Here is an 18596-nt window from a genome sequence, read left to right on the forward strand (position 1 = left end):
CAATTCCGTTTTGTCACAGCAGATTGTTTTTGTGAAGCAAAGTGAGGCGCTCAAAGTGGGGCAGACCTGTAATAATACCCAACATAAGCTTCATTATCATGTTTATTTATTTGGTTATATGATTTCCTCCGGCCTCTGTGGCTGACCTTTATCGCCGAGTTGTTGTGAGAATGTGGGCCGGCGGATTCACAAGGCTCGGCAGTAACGTGATTATCCCCGTCATGTGATGCAGGGAGTATGAAAGGGGGCATTTTATTTTGTCTGTGGCAGTGGCCGGGCTTTACACGGGGAGGAGAGCAGCATTCCTTCAGCTCGGTGAGTCCTGCTACAAAACACTATTATTGTATTATTCACATCACAGAAGTGCAAGTGAAATATAATCGTGGACATTCAATCTTCTTCTTTTTTTTTTATAAATGTTTACTAAACTCTAAAATGGGAATATGTTGCATGCTCTCACGTAAAAATGGACATTGTGTGACTTTGTGTTTACCGGTGAGGATTACCGAAAACGTACTGCTGCTATTTTGGTTTTGTAACGTCGGGGAACAAACTGGCTTGATATTTAAATGTACTGTAAGTATCACATCATTTTGTACCTTTTTTTTTCCTCCCCTTGCGCTCCATCAAATGTTGTTCCTGTGTTGTTTCACATAAAGCCGCCCAGTGTGACTTTATAAGCTTATAAGCCTTTGTTTTGGTTTGTCACAAGAGCAATCAAACCAAAATATACCAAATGTGCTCCTATTACGATCAGCGAGGCACAAATATGCAGTTTTTTGGAATGAAGCCTTTGGGAGACGACGTTTCCCTGGAGACGAGCCACACAGCAAAGTTCATTCATGTCAGGTCTGAAGAGGCATATTTCAGAGGGATTGTGTTTTTTTTTACCAATAAAAGCGCCCCGAATAAAATGAGTGCTTGTGTTTATCATGAATCTATGCAGACACTTTGCACATGAACCTAAATGTCCGTTCCGTTTATAATCTGTTTTTGTTGTTTTACAGACAGAGATAACGCCCTAATGAGCTGACTGGTGCTTCTCGGTCATGGAGCAGCACAGCTCGGGCCCGCAGGCGCAGCCCACATACCAGTGGATGTCCTTCGCCTACCAGAGCCTCACAGAGATCCCCTATGACCCCATTCTGACGCAGACGGAGACGCTGGAGGTCCTGGACTTAAGCTACAACCTGCTCCAGGAGTATCCTTTCGGAATGGGAGTGAAAAACTCCACCTGGACCGAGCACATTTTCTCCAGTTCAGCTTTGCCCAAACCAAAAAGCTTAAATAAAAACATAGCGACTAAAACGAGGATGAAAAGGCAACAAAACGGACAAAAAACATGACAAAAAATGACAAAAACTTAAAGATTTGGGTAAAGCCAAATCAATAGAATCACTCAGGGTGTGCAAAATAGACAGGAAATGTGCAAATAGTTAAATACTAAAAAAAATCTTACAATAAGTATAGCAAAAAACTTAAAGCAGTACTAAATAATTCACACCCTTAGAGGCCATAAGTGCCACTGCAGGTGTCGTAGCATGTTAGTTTTTTACTCATTAATTGTCCGTGAGAGTAAATACTACGCTGGCAGGAAAGACAAAGGGAGAGAGGGATATTGTACATCCAAATACACAATGGAGATCATTTTTTTCACTCAAACTTGGCTGTGAATACTGTTTAAGTGGCGCTAGCCCACAGTTAGCTTTGCCCGTTAGCCTGCTAGCTTCTTCTTCGTGATTCCATTAGTGTGTATTGGTGACTCCTACCCAGAGGCAGCAAAGTTTGGTTGTGGTTTTCTGACGAGAGACACCAGGGGGAGATGAAAGACCCCCCAATCATCCCATTAATACTTGTACTACCCCCAGAGAGACTACGGAAAGGATTTATTAAGGTAAACAAGTTACTTAGTACTGCTTTAAGGGGCAGAAATATAAAGAACTCCAATCGCAGCTGATGTACGTATAGATCTGTCCTACACTTTATCAATCAATCAATCAAACTTTATTTATAAAGCGCTTTTCACACCGAAAGGTATCACAAAGTGCCTTACAGATTACAACATTTAAAACAATGCGCCTGGGACAACCTATATATATAAATATATATAAATATTATATATTAGGATTAAATAAATAGATTAGTCAGTCAAAAGGTGGGTCTTGAGCTGCTCTTAAAAACATGAACGTTCTCTGCAGCCCTGAGCTCCTCCTCAGGTGGTTCCAGAGGCGAGGGCCGTAATATTGAGTCTTTTTGTTGACTTTAGGAATAACTAGAAGACCCCTGCCGGAGGAGCGAAGGGGCCGTGAAGGTTCATAAGGTAAAAGCAGTTCTGAAAGATAAGAAGGACCAAGACCATTAAGACATTTAAAAACCATTAAAAGAACTTTAAAATCGATCCTGAAACACACAGGGAGCCAATGCAGCGATTCTAAAACCGGTGTAATGTGTTTCCGCCTCCTGGTCTTCGTCAGGACACGAGCTGCTGAATTTCGTAAAAGTTGTAAACCTGAGATACTCTTTAGAAGTGTCGCTCAGTAGAACTCTTGCGTGTCCCATCATAAGACTGCTCTTTCTGTCATGTTACAATGCACTCTGATGAATGAATAATTATATTTATAAATGCATTTCACATTTTTACTATGTGAATGTTAACAGTTTTAGTGCAATGACAGAATACATTTCAGACCTTTGGCGTGTGTGAATTTTATTTTGATTTAGAATCCTGATGAGTAACAGAAGTTATTGACATCACTATAACGTGGCGAAGTGTGAACAAAAAGATCCTCCGACAGAATAAAAAAAGTGCTGTAAACGTCTTTTTTTGTGGTGATCAAATCTGGTGCCAAAACACATGAGAAAAGTTTAAGCAGGCCAATATTTTTGCAAACGTGACATGACCCGAGAGATATCGTTAAGTTTGTGTGTCTGTCAACGTCAATTGGCCTTCACTGAGCCCCTATTGGAACCCGGCTCTCCTGGGTCGCCTGGAGAAGCTCAGCACTCTGATCCTGGACTGCAACAGCTACACGTCCCATGTCAAGTTCCCCTACCTGGACACGGTCACCACCCTGTGCATCAACAAGAACAAGCTCAACAACCTGCCCGTCTTCGTGGAGGAGGTCCGCAAGAAGTTCCCAAACATCAAGTAAGAGCTGACCGCCTGCCGAGGACAGCTGTTTCACATTGATTTATTTGTATTTTGTCCTGTGGTTTCTGTCTGAATGCAGAATTCTGAGTATGATGAACAATGAGGCCGCCCCGAGTTACTTCAATGGAGGAAGTCTGATGCAGTATAAAGACTACAGGTGAGCCAAAGTGTGGGAACTAAAAGAATTCCACATGGAGAGCAGCAGTTTGGATTATGTCATGTGCAATGCCGCCCTCTTGTGGTTAAAAACACTCACATAATATAACAAAAGTTAGAAGTTCTTGGTCTTGTGAAGTATGAATGAGCTGTAATACTGTATATATTTTTGATTTCTCTCAGATTATATGTGATCAGTCAGATCCCCTGCTTGGAGATCCTGGATGACACCGAGGTGATGGAGAAGGAGAGAATTCAGGCCCGAAAAACCTACAGACTTCAGCGAGTCACCTACAGCAGCAGGAGGAGGAAGGAGGAGCTGCCCCGGAAACGAGCTCAGAAGAAATCCAACTCCGTCATTTGACCTCAAGTCACTGCACATGTCCTCAGCTCTAGTGTTGCACATCGTCTTTTATTTATCAACGTTTTAACTTTACTTCAATGTTTGTATATTTTTTCATAAAGTGTAGACCTGGATGGATGAATTAAATAGAAATAAAATACATCAAAACATCATCTATTTCTTTCAGTCACAGTTGATTTATTTTTTTCTACAAGCTCATCTTTGGAACCAGTAGTTGATCTAGAACAGATAACCCGGAAAGTTCCGCCGTGTGGCTTTAAAGTAACGTGTGTCCCCCAAAATAAAGAAAAACTGAGATACAAATAAAAGAAATGGATGGATTTAGAAGAAGAAGAGCTTTATTTGTATAGCGCCTTTCACAGACATGGTCACAAAGCCAATTTACTTTGACTTCATACTTGGTGGTGGTAAGCTACGTGCAGCTACATATTGACAGAAGCATTGTTGTGACTGCACACATGAACCTCTGACCACCATCATTCATTCACGCACAGACATCATTCATCCCGGCCTATTGTACATGTTTTTAGTGGTAGGGGAAACCGGAGTACCCGGAGGAAACCTACACAGACACACAAACTCCACACAGAAAGACCCCATCCAGGTGGGAATCGAACCCGGGACCTTCTTGCTGTGACGCACTGATTGTTCAGACTATAGCTTCTATAGAATACAAAATAAAATGAATATCAGTGCTATAATGAACATAACTATAATGCTGATTGGCATTTTGTAAGTTTCAAAATCCAACCAATTTTGTTGTGGTATTAGCATTAGTTTGTTGTATTGTTAGCATTAGTTTGTTGTGGTGTTAGGATTAGTTTGTTGTGGTGTTAGCATTAGTTTGTTGTGGTATTAGCTTTAGTGGTGGTGTTAGCACTAGTTTGTTGTGGTGTTGGCATTAGTTTGTTGTGGTGTTAGCATTAGTTTGTTGTGGTATTAGCTTTAGTGGTGGTGTTAGCACTAGTTTGTTGTGGTGTTGGCATTAGTTTGTGGTGGTATTAGCATTAGTTTGTTGTGGTATTAGCTTTAGTTTGTGGAGGTGTTAGCATTAGTTTGTGGTGGTGTTAGCTTTAGTTTGTTGTGGTGTTAGCATTAGTTTGTGGTGGTATTAGCATTAGTTTGTTGTGGTATTAGCTTTAGTTTGTGGTGGTATTAGCATTAGTTTGTGGTGGTATTAGCATTAGTTTGTTGTGGTATTAGCTTTAGTTTGTGGTGGTATTAGCATTAGTTTGTGGTGGTATTAGCATTAGCTTGTTGTGGTGTTAGCATTAGTTTGTTGTGGTGTTAGCATTAGTTTGTTGTGGTGTTAGCATTAGTTTGTTGTGGTATTAGCTTTAGTTTGTGGTGGGGTTAGCATTAGTTCGTTGTGGTGTTAGCATTAGTTTGTTGTGGCATAGCTTGGTTGGTCCAAAAGGAGATTTTACCTCAGTAGTACTGGCATTTGTTGGAGCATTATTCCTTCTTGCATTGATTGTGTTTTAGCTAAATTCCTTTATGCCGATAACTAATTGCTAATTAGTACGTGAACAAGTATGCCAAAAAAGATGGAATAGTTGAAATAAAGACACCATCTTTGAGCAATGTTGCTTTTATCTCAGCTTATAGCTCGGCTGCACTTTTTCTTTTTGCTACATGCACAATTATTGAAGCCTACTTAGAAAAGATACTGTTTCCCATGATCTCGGTCTTATTTGGGATCTTCAAACTGTCCTAGTTTTCTCAGGTCAAACCTTTTGACATTGAATCAGCTGTCATAGATAGATAAACTATGAAACATGATCACCGCCTCCAGGTCAAAAGTTCTCCATATTCTTCCACAGAGTTGCACAGGCGCTGATACAGTATCTTGAAATGCCAGCTATTTCCTCAGATTGTTTGCCTGTGAGTTCTGTTCTCCTTTCCGTGCCTCTTAATGCCTCAGTGAACTCATATCAGGGCCACGGCTGTCACTAACTGTAGCTGTTCTGTGTCACCCCTCGCCCTGCTACATACATAAAAAAAATACATTAGAAAAAGAACATGAACGAAAGCGAGGATGAAAAAAAGTGACTAAAAAAAGAGCGACATGCCGGTAAAAAGCACCAGTCAAGTTTAATATCTTAAACCAGACCCGAACCAAGCACATTTTCTCCAGTTTGGCTTTACCCAAATCTAGAAAAGAGTCAAGTCCAAATAGCCACACTGTTTTTCCACAGCTTTCCTTGACCCACATATTACCTAACGGGATTCTCGATGCCAAAAGTTCAGGTTTTACTTCTTCAACCCTTTTCACTCTCATGTTCTTTGTCTCAGGATGAAGGAGGCTGCGTCACCATAGCAACACCGCCGTGGGAACAGTGACGAGACGACAAAGTTCATGGCGGGATGTTTACCGAACTCTCCAGAGCCCCGAGCCAGGACCTAGCCGTCACCGGTGCGTGTGGACAGGAAGTGCTCAGGAAGGAAGCAGGATTTCCTCTTTTCAACAAACGGCTGATTGTGTGCGGCCTTACGTTGACTCCCTTCCTCACTTTGCGTCTCTGTAGGTTCGTGGAATCCAAGCCCAAAATGCCAACACTGAGGAGGCGGTGAGAGCTGCCATTCAAGGAGCCCATCTCTAGCTTCATGGTAAAAAAAAAAAAAAACAGCTAATGGCCTGAAAATGTCCAACTAGTCCAGTGGTTCTCAACCTTTTGGAGCCGCGACCCACATTACGACAGTTCATTAGGATCGTGACCCCCGCCTGGGTCAGACCATGGGAAAAACAGGGACATTAACCTCTTAACTCCCGCCTGAACCGAGAGGATATTTTTCCTCACGTCAACAGATTTTTTTCCATCATTTTTTGGTTGGGTATTCAACTCACTTTTGTAACTTTTTTGTCATTTTTTCGTCCATTTTTGTCACATTTTTGTAATTTTTTTGTCAAATTTTTTATCACATTTTTGTAATTTTTTTGTCACAGTTTTTTAATTTTTTCGTCAATTTTTTATCAAATTTTGTCACATTTCCATCATTGTTTTCATCTCAGTTTTCTTAGTATTTTCACAACTGTTTTTCCAGAAGCTTTTGGATTGGGGTAAAGCCAAACTGGAGAAAATGTGCTCGGTTCAGGTGGGAGTTAAGGGGTTAACCTGTATAATTCTAAAAAAACAAAGACAAAACAATGGCTAAAATGAATCAAATTTAGAACAAATAATGGCACCCTAGTATAATATAATAGTATAATAGTAACACCATCATAATAATATTAAAATATACATTTTTATCTATATGCTTTGGCGACCCCCCCAAATTTGTCTCGCGACCCCCTTGGGGGTCCCGACCCCCAGGTTGAGAACCCCTGCCCTAGTCAATGTAGGTGATGCATTTCCTGTTCAGATTACTTCCTGTTTGCCTCCCTCACAACAGCCAGCGTCCATTATGTCATGATAACCAGCAGCAGGCGTGAGTGCCTCCACATCCAGTAGATCTTCACTGCTTGTCAGTCTCTAATTAAAAAGGCCTGTTGCCGCTCTGTTACTCAGCATTATGGCTTGTTATTCCCCAGGGAGAGATGGGAAGTGCCCTCACCACCACCACCACCACCACCACCACCACCGCCGGCCTCATTCTGCCCCAGAGGACCGGCTTCAGAAGACTGCGTGACGTCTGGCCGCAAGAGGCAAAAATAAAAAAAAAAGTCTGGAGATGATGGGCTGGGTCACCTCTCACCCGAGGCTCCGGTCTCATGTGCAATTGGAGCAACCGCAAATGAGCACCATGCTCCTCGACTGTGTGTGAGTATTTCACTGCAATCAGTTCAGCTCAGCTTGTGCCGCCTTTAAAGGTTTTAATAAGAGAGATAAGAATAAGAGATGTCGAGGACCTTTAACCTTTTTAAGAGATAGAATACTTTGCATGGATTTATTGAGCGTTTCGACTCACAAGGTCTTCATCAGAAACACATGGACGAACAATTTACATATGGAGTAACATCTAGAGAGGGGCAGAAGTACAAGTACAAAGAAACACGGGCCAGACTGGACATCAAACTGGCTTAACAAACAGATTAGATATACAGTGCGGAATGTTATCTAATGCCATATCGGAACATTATAAATAAATCAAAATGACATAGTACAGTAGTATCTCAGAACCATGTGACCAAGGATAAAGTCAAAGGAACCGAGAAAAATCTATTTCCTCATGAAGGCCTGGATGGGTCATAGCTTTTAACTGGTTTATCCAAAAAGTGAGAGTGAGGGCGACTGTGACCAGCCTGTTTATAGTGTTTAGCCATTGGATAGAGCATGTCGTGAGTTCTTATGGCACATTTATGTTCCGCGAGTCGTTCCTTGAGCTTCCGTTTAGTTCAGCCTATATAAAAGCAACTGCATTGGAATTCGAGCCTATAGACAACAAAGATAGTATTCACATCCGTCAGGCATGTGTATAGTTTTTGACTGAAAACATCAACAGTGCTCATAAAGTTATTGCAGTGATCGCAGCTTCCACATCTGAAAGTGCCATTACTGCGATAGCCAAGTTTCTAGTTTAAGCCTAGGCAGAGAACTCTTTACTAGATGGTCCTGAGGCGTGGGAGCTCTCCTGTGAGTGGAAACAGGGGGATCACTGAAGACTGGCTGTGATGTGGGATCACAGCCTTCACATTCTTTTGATATCATATGGCAGATGTCCAAATGGTAAGGAACAGAAAATGTTGCCAGGCTGCTCACTGGATTGTCTTTCGGTTGAGGGTTTTACTCTGCCCAGAGTGTGCTTGAGGTCTTGTTTATTGTAGCCCCTGGTTTGTATTTCAAAATCAGAAGGGTTGTCACATTGAAATCTGTTTTGGATTGTTTGATGCTTTTCCGGCACACATTTTGACAAGAAGACGGCCTGTTTGATTACTTTGTGGGTTTTCTCCGGTTTCCCCTATTAACCTAAAACATGCACAATAGGTATTTTAACCGAACATGAACGTAGCCCAACATCTGGAGGAGGTTAATGCACACTGCACACCCTTTCTTTCAATGTGTTTATTATTTCTACATTTTCTTCACAGAGTTTGTCTGAATTGTGTGTGACCCTGCAGAAGATAAAAGTCAAGCAGGCCCAGTTTGCAGAACTGAATGTGGCTTGTGGTATTTTTGTGCAATTACTTTTGACATACTTCTCACTTCCTCATAGCACGGCTCATGTTCAATGTTAACAGTCGTATCGTGCAACAACACATGCACAGATGCCACACATTTACCACATATTAGATTATTCAGTAGGCCTATATACTTGAGGCACATGACGATGTTGCATAATAGAGACATCTTGCCCAAGTGCATTAGTGTCTTAGGATGAATTGGCGCAGTGTAAACCAATAGAACCAGTGGGTATAATGTAAATGAAGAGTTCGAGTAAATGTGTATCTTTTGCTGTTTGGCCAGTCCAACGTTGCAACTTGTGCCGCTCCAGCCTAAGAGCAGGTCTTTATCCAAGGTCGGACAAACAGAGCACTAGTGGCCCCAAGGCTCAGTATAAGTGGCACGGAGGAGGGAGGGAGGGAGAGCGCGCGCACGGCCGCTCTAACGGGATTACTCAGCGCCACAGTCCGCGCATTTTAAATCAATGTGACGGACTTTAGTGATGTGTCCTGACCGGGCACTGCCAAACAGGACAAAGTGCACTTCAACACCGCCGGGTTCCGCTTCAGTGTGGGAACAGAGTCCGAGTGCAGCGGCGCTGGACCACGCAGCGATCTGCAACCACAGCGGAAGTCCGATCACGATCACTTCACAATAAAAGATCGAAAATAAATCATGGTTTACAGTGTGCGCTTGCCATGGTTAGGTAATGCAGTAGTTTCAGTCACTACATGTATGCAAATATTATTATAATATTATTTGACTATTCATTATTTAGCCATAAAAGAAAAGCAAGATACAATGGGCTACATATGTGTTGTTTGAGTTACATGCGTCAATCTTAACACACCATTCCAGTTTTCTCTTAAAGGGGCGGTGTTATGCAAAATCGACTTTTTCAAGCTTTACATCATGTTATTATGTCATTCCCTCATTAAAAACATGCCTGAAGTGTTGCCTTGGCACGTTCACGTATTATTGAGTAATCTGTAAAAAACTCTGATGGCGGCCATTTTAGGGATAGGTTTGCCTGAGTCCTCCTAGGAACGCCCCCACCTCCTGGAGACGCCTCCGAGCTTTCGTCACCAGCCGAGTAACCAACCACTGCTCCTCAGCAGAACCCCCTCCCCACTGATGCCACAGACAGCGTGTGGAGGGGGCGTGTCGGAAAGGGTCAGAGGTTCTTAAAGCAGTACTAAGTAACGTGTTTACCTTAATACATCCTTTCCGTAGTCCCTGTGGGGGTAATACAAGTGTTTATGGGATGATTGGAGGGTCTTTCATCTCCCCCTGGTGTCTCTGGACAGAAAACCATGTTTGCAACTTGACTGCCACCGGTCCGGAGAAAGCAATACACACTAATGGAATCACGAAGAAGAAGCTAACATGCTAACGGGCAAAGCTAACTGCGGGCTAACGTCACTTTAAACAGTATTTACAGCCAAGTTTGAGTGAAAAAAAATATTCCCATTGTATAATTGGATGCACAGTAACCCTCTCCCCCTTCGCCTTTCCTGTCAGCGTAGTATTTACTCTCCAAGACAATTAATAAGTAAAAAAATCGTAACTTGCTACGACACCTGCAGTTGCGCTTATGGCCTCTAGGGGGAAGAGTTACTTAGTACTGCTTTAAAGAGACAGAGGCCTATTTCAAGACATTCACTACAGCCATTTTGAGAGAGCAATTTTCTACAAGGCAGTTATTCTAATTGGTTTGTTGCACAATGTGGCTACGCTAGTTCCTCTGAGCTGTAGTTGTGGGCGCTAGTACTTCCTGTCTGTATTAATTTCCATTAACATTAGCTCAGACATGTTTGAATAATCTTATTTCCTACAGATTCTGTGGTGGACTGTGAGTTCCTGGTAGACGATCACTTCTTGCAGGTTAACGAGTTGCTGTCCAGTGCAAATATTTCCGGCGAGGAGACGTCTATGTTTATAAGGATCAGTGAGCTTGAAGCTAAAGGCTACAAATACAGTCAAGTGTAAATCGGGCCCATATGGATATTTTCTCACAGCAGATTATTCAGTAGAAGTGAAAAAACGGCAGTTGTAGCAAGCGCTAGCTAACTGTTAGCATTAGCCCGATGCTAACATGTAGCATCAAGTTAGCATTCTCCGTTATTCATGTATTTATGGGCTGTTGAACCACTTTGCTCCTCTCCATGTCTTTGTATCATTATTTAGTAGAAACTATATTCATATTTCAGCATTTGTTAAAGTAGTTTTTGAATAATTAGAGAAAATTTTCATTTTTTCAAAATTGTTTTCCCCCTTAACTGTTTACAAAAATGACCATATATGGACGATTCCAGAGATGCCGTCTGTATCTATAGACTGGTGCTATGTGATTGAAAAAAACATAATACCCCCCCTTTAAAGAGAAAAAGTTGTCTCTCAATAGAATCATAGCTCGTCTGGTTTGCCATCATGTGTATAATATAAACGGCAACTTTGGAGCCACCGTTTTGTATCTCGTTATGAAACCAACGACCTCTAAAGTATTACGTCACAGCGTTCGTTGGTTTTATTTTGAAGGATCAGACCGGAAGCAGGTGTTGTGCTCGTGTCGAACTTTTAAAAGCGGTACCTGTCTACGCTCCGCTTCTCGTCAGAGCTCCAGCCGCTGCCGCAGCTCACAGCAGTCACTAAACTCAACATGAGTCTCGTCTCTGCGCTTTTCCGCTGAAGACGGAGCCGCGCGCGGAGAGGACATCACACGCCGCGCGCAGTCTGTCCGTGCGCTGTGTCCTGCGGCAAAAGCGGAATGGCACCCGGCTGAATTCTAGGCTGTGGACCCGGGATAAGGACCTGGGACAACGGCGCGCTGAGAAGCCGGCTGCGGAGTGGACAAAATGGACTCGAGAGAAGCATGACCTACTTCACGGCGCGCTCCGTGGACACGTCTCCGGGACATGGATACGCTCCTGTCAAGTACTGCGCTGTCAAGCCTCGTAACGGGAATAAGTGACCTTCATGTTGAGCTCGTGCTGCGGGTCCATGCGGAACAAGTGCTGAGAATGTGCTGAGGACTCATCCATTCATTCATTCTCTCCAGTCTGCTTTCTATGCAACTCATGAAACTGGCACTTTAGGGGCAAAGGAGAAACCAAATCAAGCATCCAGGCCAACAGTGTTTTTGTTTTATGCATGTAATAGCCATCCTGTCATCTACTCTACTGGATTACAAACCGACTAAGCTCTTTGGATTATAGCCTGCAGCTCACAAGACCAAAACGCTGGGTTCAAAGGTCCTAATAAAAATGCTCTGTTTTTTCCCCCTTCTTTCCAAAGCCGTTAGATGCCTTATCTGTGAAAAGTCACGCCATGATCAGCAATAAACTTCCAAGAGGAAAGCAATAACCCTGGACTGCCATCTGGAGATAGCTTTATTTAATTGTTGCCATCATGCTTCTGAACTGTGGCCAGCCCCTTCCTCTCCTGCGGCACACCGATGTCCCACCTCGGGTCATTGAGAACTTCATCCTAACCGGCTACCGCTTCCCCAATTACAGCCTAAGGGACTGCCTCCTGTCCGCATTCAGACCAACCAATGAAACCGGCAACTTCTGGACGCACTTTCTGCCTGTTTTTGTCTTCTTCTACCACTTTGTGGAGGTGTTTGGGTGGGAGAATGCCCCCCACGGCGATGACCCGTTCTTCTACCCCCTGTGGAACTACTTCATTGGGGTGTTCTGTCTGCTCATGGCGAGCAGCCTGGCTCATCTCCTCAATTCCATGTCTATCGTGGTGAGAGAAGTGTGTTTCTTCGTGGACTACGGGACAATCAGTGCGTACACGGTTGGATCATCATTGGCTTACTATTACTATATCCATCCTCGAGCAGGACTGGGGGAGATGGAAGAGCGAACGAGCCCCGAAATGGACCTGGAAGCTTCCTCTACAACGCTAGATTTGAGTGTTTTCTTTGACACCCTCTACATCCCCGGTGCGTGTGTGGTTGCTCTTGTTTGTGTCTTGTCCTGCTGCAACACCCGTCAAAGATGGAGGAAGCACCGCTACGTCATTCGCACACTGGTGTTTCTTCTACCTTTCTTTGTCTCCTCGACGCCAATATTCTACCGGCTCCTGACAAAGTCGCCGTACTCTTACGAGTCTTCCTCATTCGCCTCATCCAGCACCATGGCAGTCTATTTCTACCGCCACTGCTTCTGGCTAGTGCTGTCAGCCGTCTTCAACATCAGTAAGCTGCCCGAGCGCCTCGCCCCAGGCCGCTTTGATATTTGGGGTCACAGCCATCAATGGTTCCACTGTTTCACCTTCCTATCCATCCTGGACGAACTCCACATGATCAAGGCCGAGGTGAAGGCCATCCTGCTCTACCCGTCGCTGCTCCTTCCCCCTGGAAGCTCCCCACGCCTGCCCGGACCTACTGTCACCTCCACCTACGGGGTGATGCTCCTACTCCAGACAACCATCGTGTCCATCATCGTGTGGTTCTCATGGAAGGCCAACAGCATCTTTGGACCTGAGAGAGACCAGCTGGAAAAGGACCACACCAAGAAACACTCAAAATGTCACTAACAAGGAATGATTTTGTTTTCACTGTGACTAAGTCTAACTCATGGCAAAGCTCCCACCACAGTCCAAAAGAAAGAAATGGGCAACATGCTATTTCAAAATAGACAACTAATCAGAAATAAAGAGGAATGCTGCTACATTTGCAAGTATCAAGCATTTTATAGCTTGCAGAAATACAGTATTGATATACTGTCATAATTCACGATAAAAAAGAATGGAATAACTTCTTTGTTTTTAGTTATGCTACAGAAAAACAAACATTTGTGTCATCTTGTTCCCCATGTCCGAGGGAAAAGTGTGGGTAAAGTGTGAGATGAAAGGCTCAGACGAGTTGCTCCAGACGGAGCAGATTGTGGAATACCTGGGCAGTGCTGTTCTTCGTGCTGCTGCTGCTGCATGTTGGAACAGGGAAAGGGTGATGAACTACCTCCAGGCTCTGAGGTGGTGGAGAGAGAATTGTAACATTGAAGACACTCGTCAGCAAAGCCATTCTGATACTAAGTGCTTTCCAATCAGACTTCCTGTTTCACTACCACTTCCTCCGACCTTATCTACTGTGGGGGGAAAAGTATTTGGCCAAAATCCAATACAATGTCTATGTGAAACTGACCAAATACTTTTTCCCCCACTACAAACATTCTTTTGCTGTTTGTTTTCATCAACCTCATTTTCAGTCATGTCAAGCCTGATTTTAGCCTCAGACAAACTCTTGTAACCTCATTTTTTGCCAAGTGGCACTTGCGTGGGAAGTGTGTTTTTGTGAGTGAGTCTGCCGTTCAGAAGCCGTCCCGCTCTCATACTTTCTTCTTCAAGATTTACACGATGTCCTGGCTGTTCGTGGACCATACACTTTATTATGAGTCAGTGTATCCATGCTGCAGTGATTACAAGTGCTATATTTTTGTTATTTTTACCACTATGCCTAGTACTGTATTTGTACATGGTCATTCGTGTACATAGTCCACAGACCAATTTCCCCAATTTCACAAAATGTTGTCATACATTTATAGATTTATTTTCCAAACAAATAATGAAAATGAATCCCTTTCTGCTCAAGTTAGAACTAGTACTATATTGTCTCCATATATTTTATTTATTAATTTATCCCTGAACTATATCTTTGCCACTGCAAAATATAGTTTGATGATTTGTGTGTGATTAAAAATCCTCCAGAGAGAGCTCGTATGAATGTATCTGAGCTGTAAACAGGAAACAGTAGCAGAAGAGGAGTTTGATGCAGAAGTGATGAAGAATGAAGCGTTGACTGAAGCCGCTGTAGATGCAGATGGACAGTTTGAAGCCATAGGACGTGGGATTACACAGACTATACCCATAATAACAACCTGGGGATCAGGGCTGCCATTTTCCCGTGCACTCGGAGAGGGGCTTATGTACAGGCTATTTCCCTGAAATGTGCAAGAAGATTAGGGATTATTATTGTGTTGGCCTAACAAATCTGTGGCTCACCGTGTTCCACCATCAGTTATTAAATCGAACATCTAACAATAGTTTGTCCCGGACTCTGCTGTATCGCTACCTCTTTAGGAGGAGGTAAAGGGCATTGTTGCTGAGAGCACTTTAAGTCGTGGTCCAACATGCTGTCTTTGTGACATTAGTCTCTGACCAAATGGACCATACAGTATCTGCTGTGTCTCGATATGTGTCAAAGTGTTAGGCGTGTTAGGACTGTAGAATGAGATGTTTGCAGATGATGAAGGCTGATGTTACGGATCATTCACATGGTAATCTTGACTAGTCAGCACTGTCTTATCATTATCGATGATTATTTATATTCCTAATGCATTCACTTGCACATATATGATTATTCTAGTGCACTTTTAACTCTTTCTCTTAAGCGCTTACTACTCCTCCAGCCAGTACTGTATATTTGGACTCTTCAGGTTAAGATGTGAACGTCCACCGCTTCTTCACTGGAGGCGGCAGATGTGAATGTGAGACCACTGTAAGCTACCTACTCATGTAAGTACTCAGGGGTGACTGAAGTACATAATGCTCATACATTATGTAGACTGGCTTTTAAATTATACATGCAATGATATTGATTTTTACCGTCATGTCTTTTAGTTCATTTGATCATGTAATTAAAAAAGAAAAGCACTGTTGTTGATTCCAATAAACGATTGAGTGAACTGTGAGCGTGTGGCGTTTCATCGTGGCTGATCTTGACCTCACATAACCCCCGTCCGGACTGCGGGGTTTACGCTGTGGCATTTCCCTCTTTGACCTGTTGTGCAACTACAATACTCGAACTCCAAGTGTGCATTTACAAGACTGCACTGTGGACGTTCTTAGCTTTCAACCGAGGATTGTCAGATCTACATGCAGTATATAACTTGTGCCCTCATATGCAGATTAGGGCGACCCAAGTTCAAGCACTACCTTTAAAGGCGCACTGCGTAGAATTTTACTTATAAATAAAATTGAAATACTAGCATTTTTTTAATGATAGATCATTTCATCATTGGAAAAACACCTACATATGCACAAACAAACATGTGTTTTTGATGTGAGCGGCTCAGCTCATCTAAGACATGTCTGTATCTTTACCGGGAGTGGGTACGTCTCCAGCTTGTCTCCATGGAGATGTGACTAAAGTTAGTAGAATTTGACATTAAAACAGGTTAGGTCCTCATCCAAATCCATTCTTTGATTATTCCCTGTGTCGAGCTGGTCAATAGGAGCATGTTTTGCACTAATGGCAACAGTATAGTCCAAAAGTTATGCAGTGTCCCTTTAACTTAACCCCATCCTTAAAACCTACGTATTGAAATAGGCGTGGGTCATGTTTTGAATGAGTAAAGCCGGGCTCGGTGCTTTTAACCGGACGGCAGCTTCTCTTGAGGTCAGAGGAGGAGAATAATGTGCGCTCAGCTTTGAATAATTCAAATCGACTTTCATTTGCAAACTCTCGTTGGCCGTTTTTTTGCTGTGGGTGAGGTGCACAGGGTATTTGGCAGGGTCACGCTCTTCCTGCAGCTGTTTTATTTTTTTTACACCCCCCCCTTCCTTTTCCCCAGGCACTATCTCCCTCCTCCTCCTCCTCCCACAGACCTTTTAACAATCCCTCGGTCTCCATTTACTCTGACCTGGAGGCGAACGAGCGGCGGCTGTAACTTGAACCCCGGGCAGAGGATCTTCCACCAAAACTGGGAGTATTGTACTGATTGAGCTGGACAGCAGATCAGATGACACGTGGAAGTGCACAGGCCGGTCTCAGAGCGGCATACAGGCTTTATATGTTGTTGCATAACACACAACAGGCCAAAGGGTGGACCCATGTTTGCCTATACACAGCAGCATCGAGGCATAGTGCGGGAGCCTCTCATTTGAACCAGTGGAGTCCAAGCAAATACGAATATTCTGCCACCAGATATGATAGTATCTCTTACAAATCAATTCAAAATTACCAATAGCGCAGCTCCACCACCACTGAAGAACTTTGTCAGACTTTGTTCTGAGCAAAACACAAGAGCCACTCGATCCACTGCAAATAAAAACTGTCATACCAAAAAGGTCGTTGGCCTTTGCACAATGAGCCTTCTCGTTTCGCTCCATTAAACAGTGGAACGAACTTCTTTGGGGGGTACACTTTTAGGAAAAGCATAGAACGTATTTTAAACAGTGATTTTATTGTAGATTGGATTTATAGTTTGTAATTGTAATGCTTTATGTTCACACCTGTCCAGGGACTGCGGATGGAAAACAGCTGCTGAGCTAAATCTGGTACATCTCCTCTTGTAAAGACTAATGCTTCTGTACATTGTCCCTGTTTCAGTAAATAATGATAATAACAATAATAATAAAGTACTTTTATGCTTTCTAAACTCAGTAACCTTTCAGTAAACCCCGCTGGCCCTGTAGTCCAGACCTCTGCAGACCTTCCCTCAGGCATGTGATTCCCTGTGAATAGTTGCAAAAATATATCCTTTCCCAAACCCTAAAGCCCATTCCCCTGAATCAAAGGGATCCTCCATGTGGCCTCTGTAACTTCATCCTCAGGAGAGAAGACCAGTCCATGTAAGGAGCGGTGATAATGTTCAGAATAGTGTGATGTTTGAAAACAATGATTGTTTTCAAGGCCGTGAAGAGGAGCTCGGCGTTACTTCTCCTTTCACAGATTGACGTGTCGGCACAAGACATTTATTACTGCGGGGGAACTTCTCTGTTGCAGCGCTGCATGTCTCAAATGCCTTCTGTGGTGAAAAGGTAAAGAGTTAGAAATGGAGATGAACCAAATCACAGGTTTGTTCAGTGATCATGGAAATCGATCACATTTAGAAGACTGAAGAAGCCTATATTTAAAGATGCAGGGTGGAGGTGGAAAACTGAAAATGACTTGTTCTTATAAGACCACTACGGTGTCCAGCAGCTCCATGGATCTGCCCAAAACCTCCGCCGTATTTTGGATTTTTTAAGAATTAGAATGTTTTTGAAACTTGTGTCGTTAATATACAGAGGGAAAGGTTAGATACAAACACAAACATTCTTCTTTTTTTTTTTCCCCCTTTACTCTACAGATGATGATACGCGTGTCAACCTAATGTTGTGTGAATTGAATAAAGAGGAAGTGATTTTATATTTGTTTGGCACTGAAACAGATCTGGTCATGGAAAACACTGATATGGAAATGGTATTCTTCAAGGCACTTTTTGTGAATCAACTCTTTGTGCCTGAATATTTGACACTAACTTCGGACATACATTATATTGTTTACATGCATGTATCCATGTTAACAGGCGCTGTCCCAACCAAATAAACTGAAGTCCATCTCTAACACTGCTCATTTGTGTTGGGAAGAATATCCATGTCTGTCCACTGGGAGGCAGTAAAGCAGCTTCTTTAGAAAATGGACTAGTGGAGGTACATAGACAAACAATGTAAATAAATATTAAATAAGTAAGTTACATGTTAACATTCTCTAAAGTAGTGCAGTGTCCTCTTAAGTAGTGTAGTGTCCTCTAAAGTAGTGCAGTGTCCTCTAAAGTGCAGATTTGAGATGGCCTTTTAAACAATGGCACTGATCTGAGGAAAAGCACTCACTCTTTGAATTAGAGGCTCAGGTCTTTCCAAAAGCTCCTTGGTGCTGTTCTTTGGATGCTTTCCACACGTGTCTTCACAGATACAGGAAACTTACTGTCGCTCTGTCCGGATTACAGAAGTGCTTATCGGAGATACGTGGGCTTTGAAAAGAGCACTCTCCTTTTGATTCACTGTTTGGCTCTGATTTGATCTTAATCTCAGTCGAGCGATACTTGGAAGG

At 42.9% G+C, this 18596-nt stretch overlaps 2 protein-coding genes across 2 annotated transcripts; both read left to right on the plus strand.

Moving 5' to 3' along the window:
- The first annotated feature begins 266 nt into the window (after nt 1-266).
- Nucleotides 267-3773, plus strand: LOC306980312 (leucine-rich melanocyte differentiation-associated protein). Its single transcript, XM_079579660.1, has 5 exons — nt 267-315; nt 1008-1201; nt 2966-3148; nt 3231-3308; nt 3491-3773. The coding sequence occupies exons 2-5, from the start codon at nt 1050-1052 to the stop codon at nt 3669-3671; spliced, it is 594 nt and encodes a 197-aa protein (XP_079435786.1). The 5' UTR covers nt 267-315; nt 1008-1049; the 3' UTR covers nt 3672-3773.
- Nucleotides 3774-11866: 8093 nt separating this feature from the next.
- paqr9 (progestin and adipoQ receptor family member 9) lies at nt 11867-13319 on the plus strand. Its single transcript, XM_079579751.1, has one exon. The coding sequence runs from the start codon at nt 12182-12184 to the stop codon at nt 13316-13318; it is 1137 nt and encodes a 378-aa protein (XP_079435877.1). The 5' UTR covers nt 11867-12181; the 3' UTR covers nt 13319.
- Nucleotides 13320-18596: the final 5277 nt, after the last annotated feature.

The sequence above is a fragment of the Gobius niger genome, assembly GCF_951799975.1.
Source record: "Gobius niger genome assembly, chromosome: 21".
Classification (NCBI taxonomy): domain Eukaryota; kingdom Metazoa; phylum Chordata; class Actinopteri; order Gobiiformes; family Gobiidae; genus Gobius; species Gobius niger.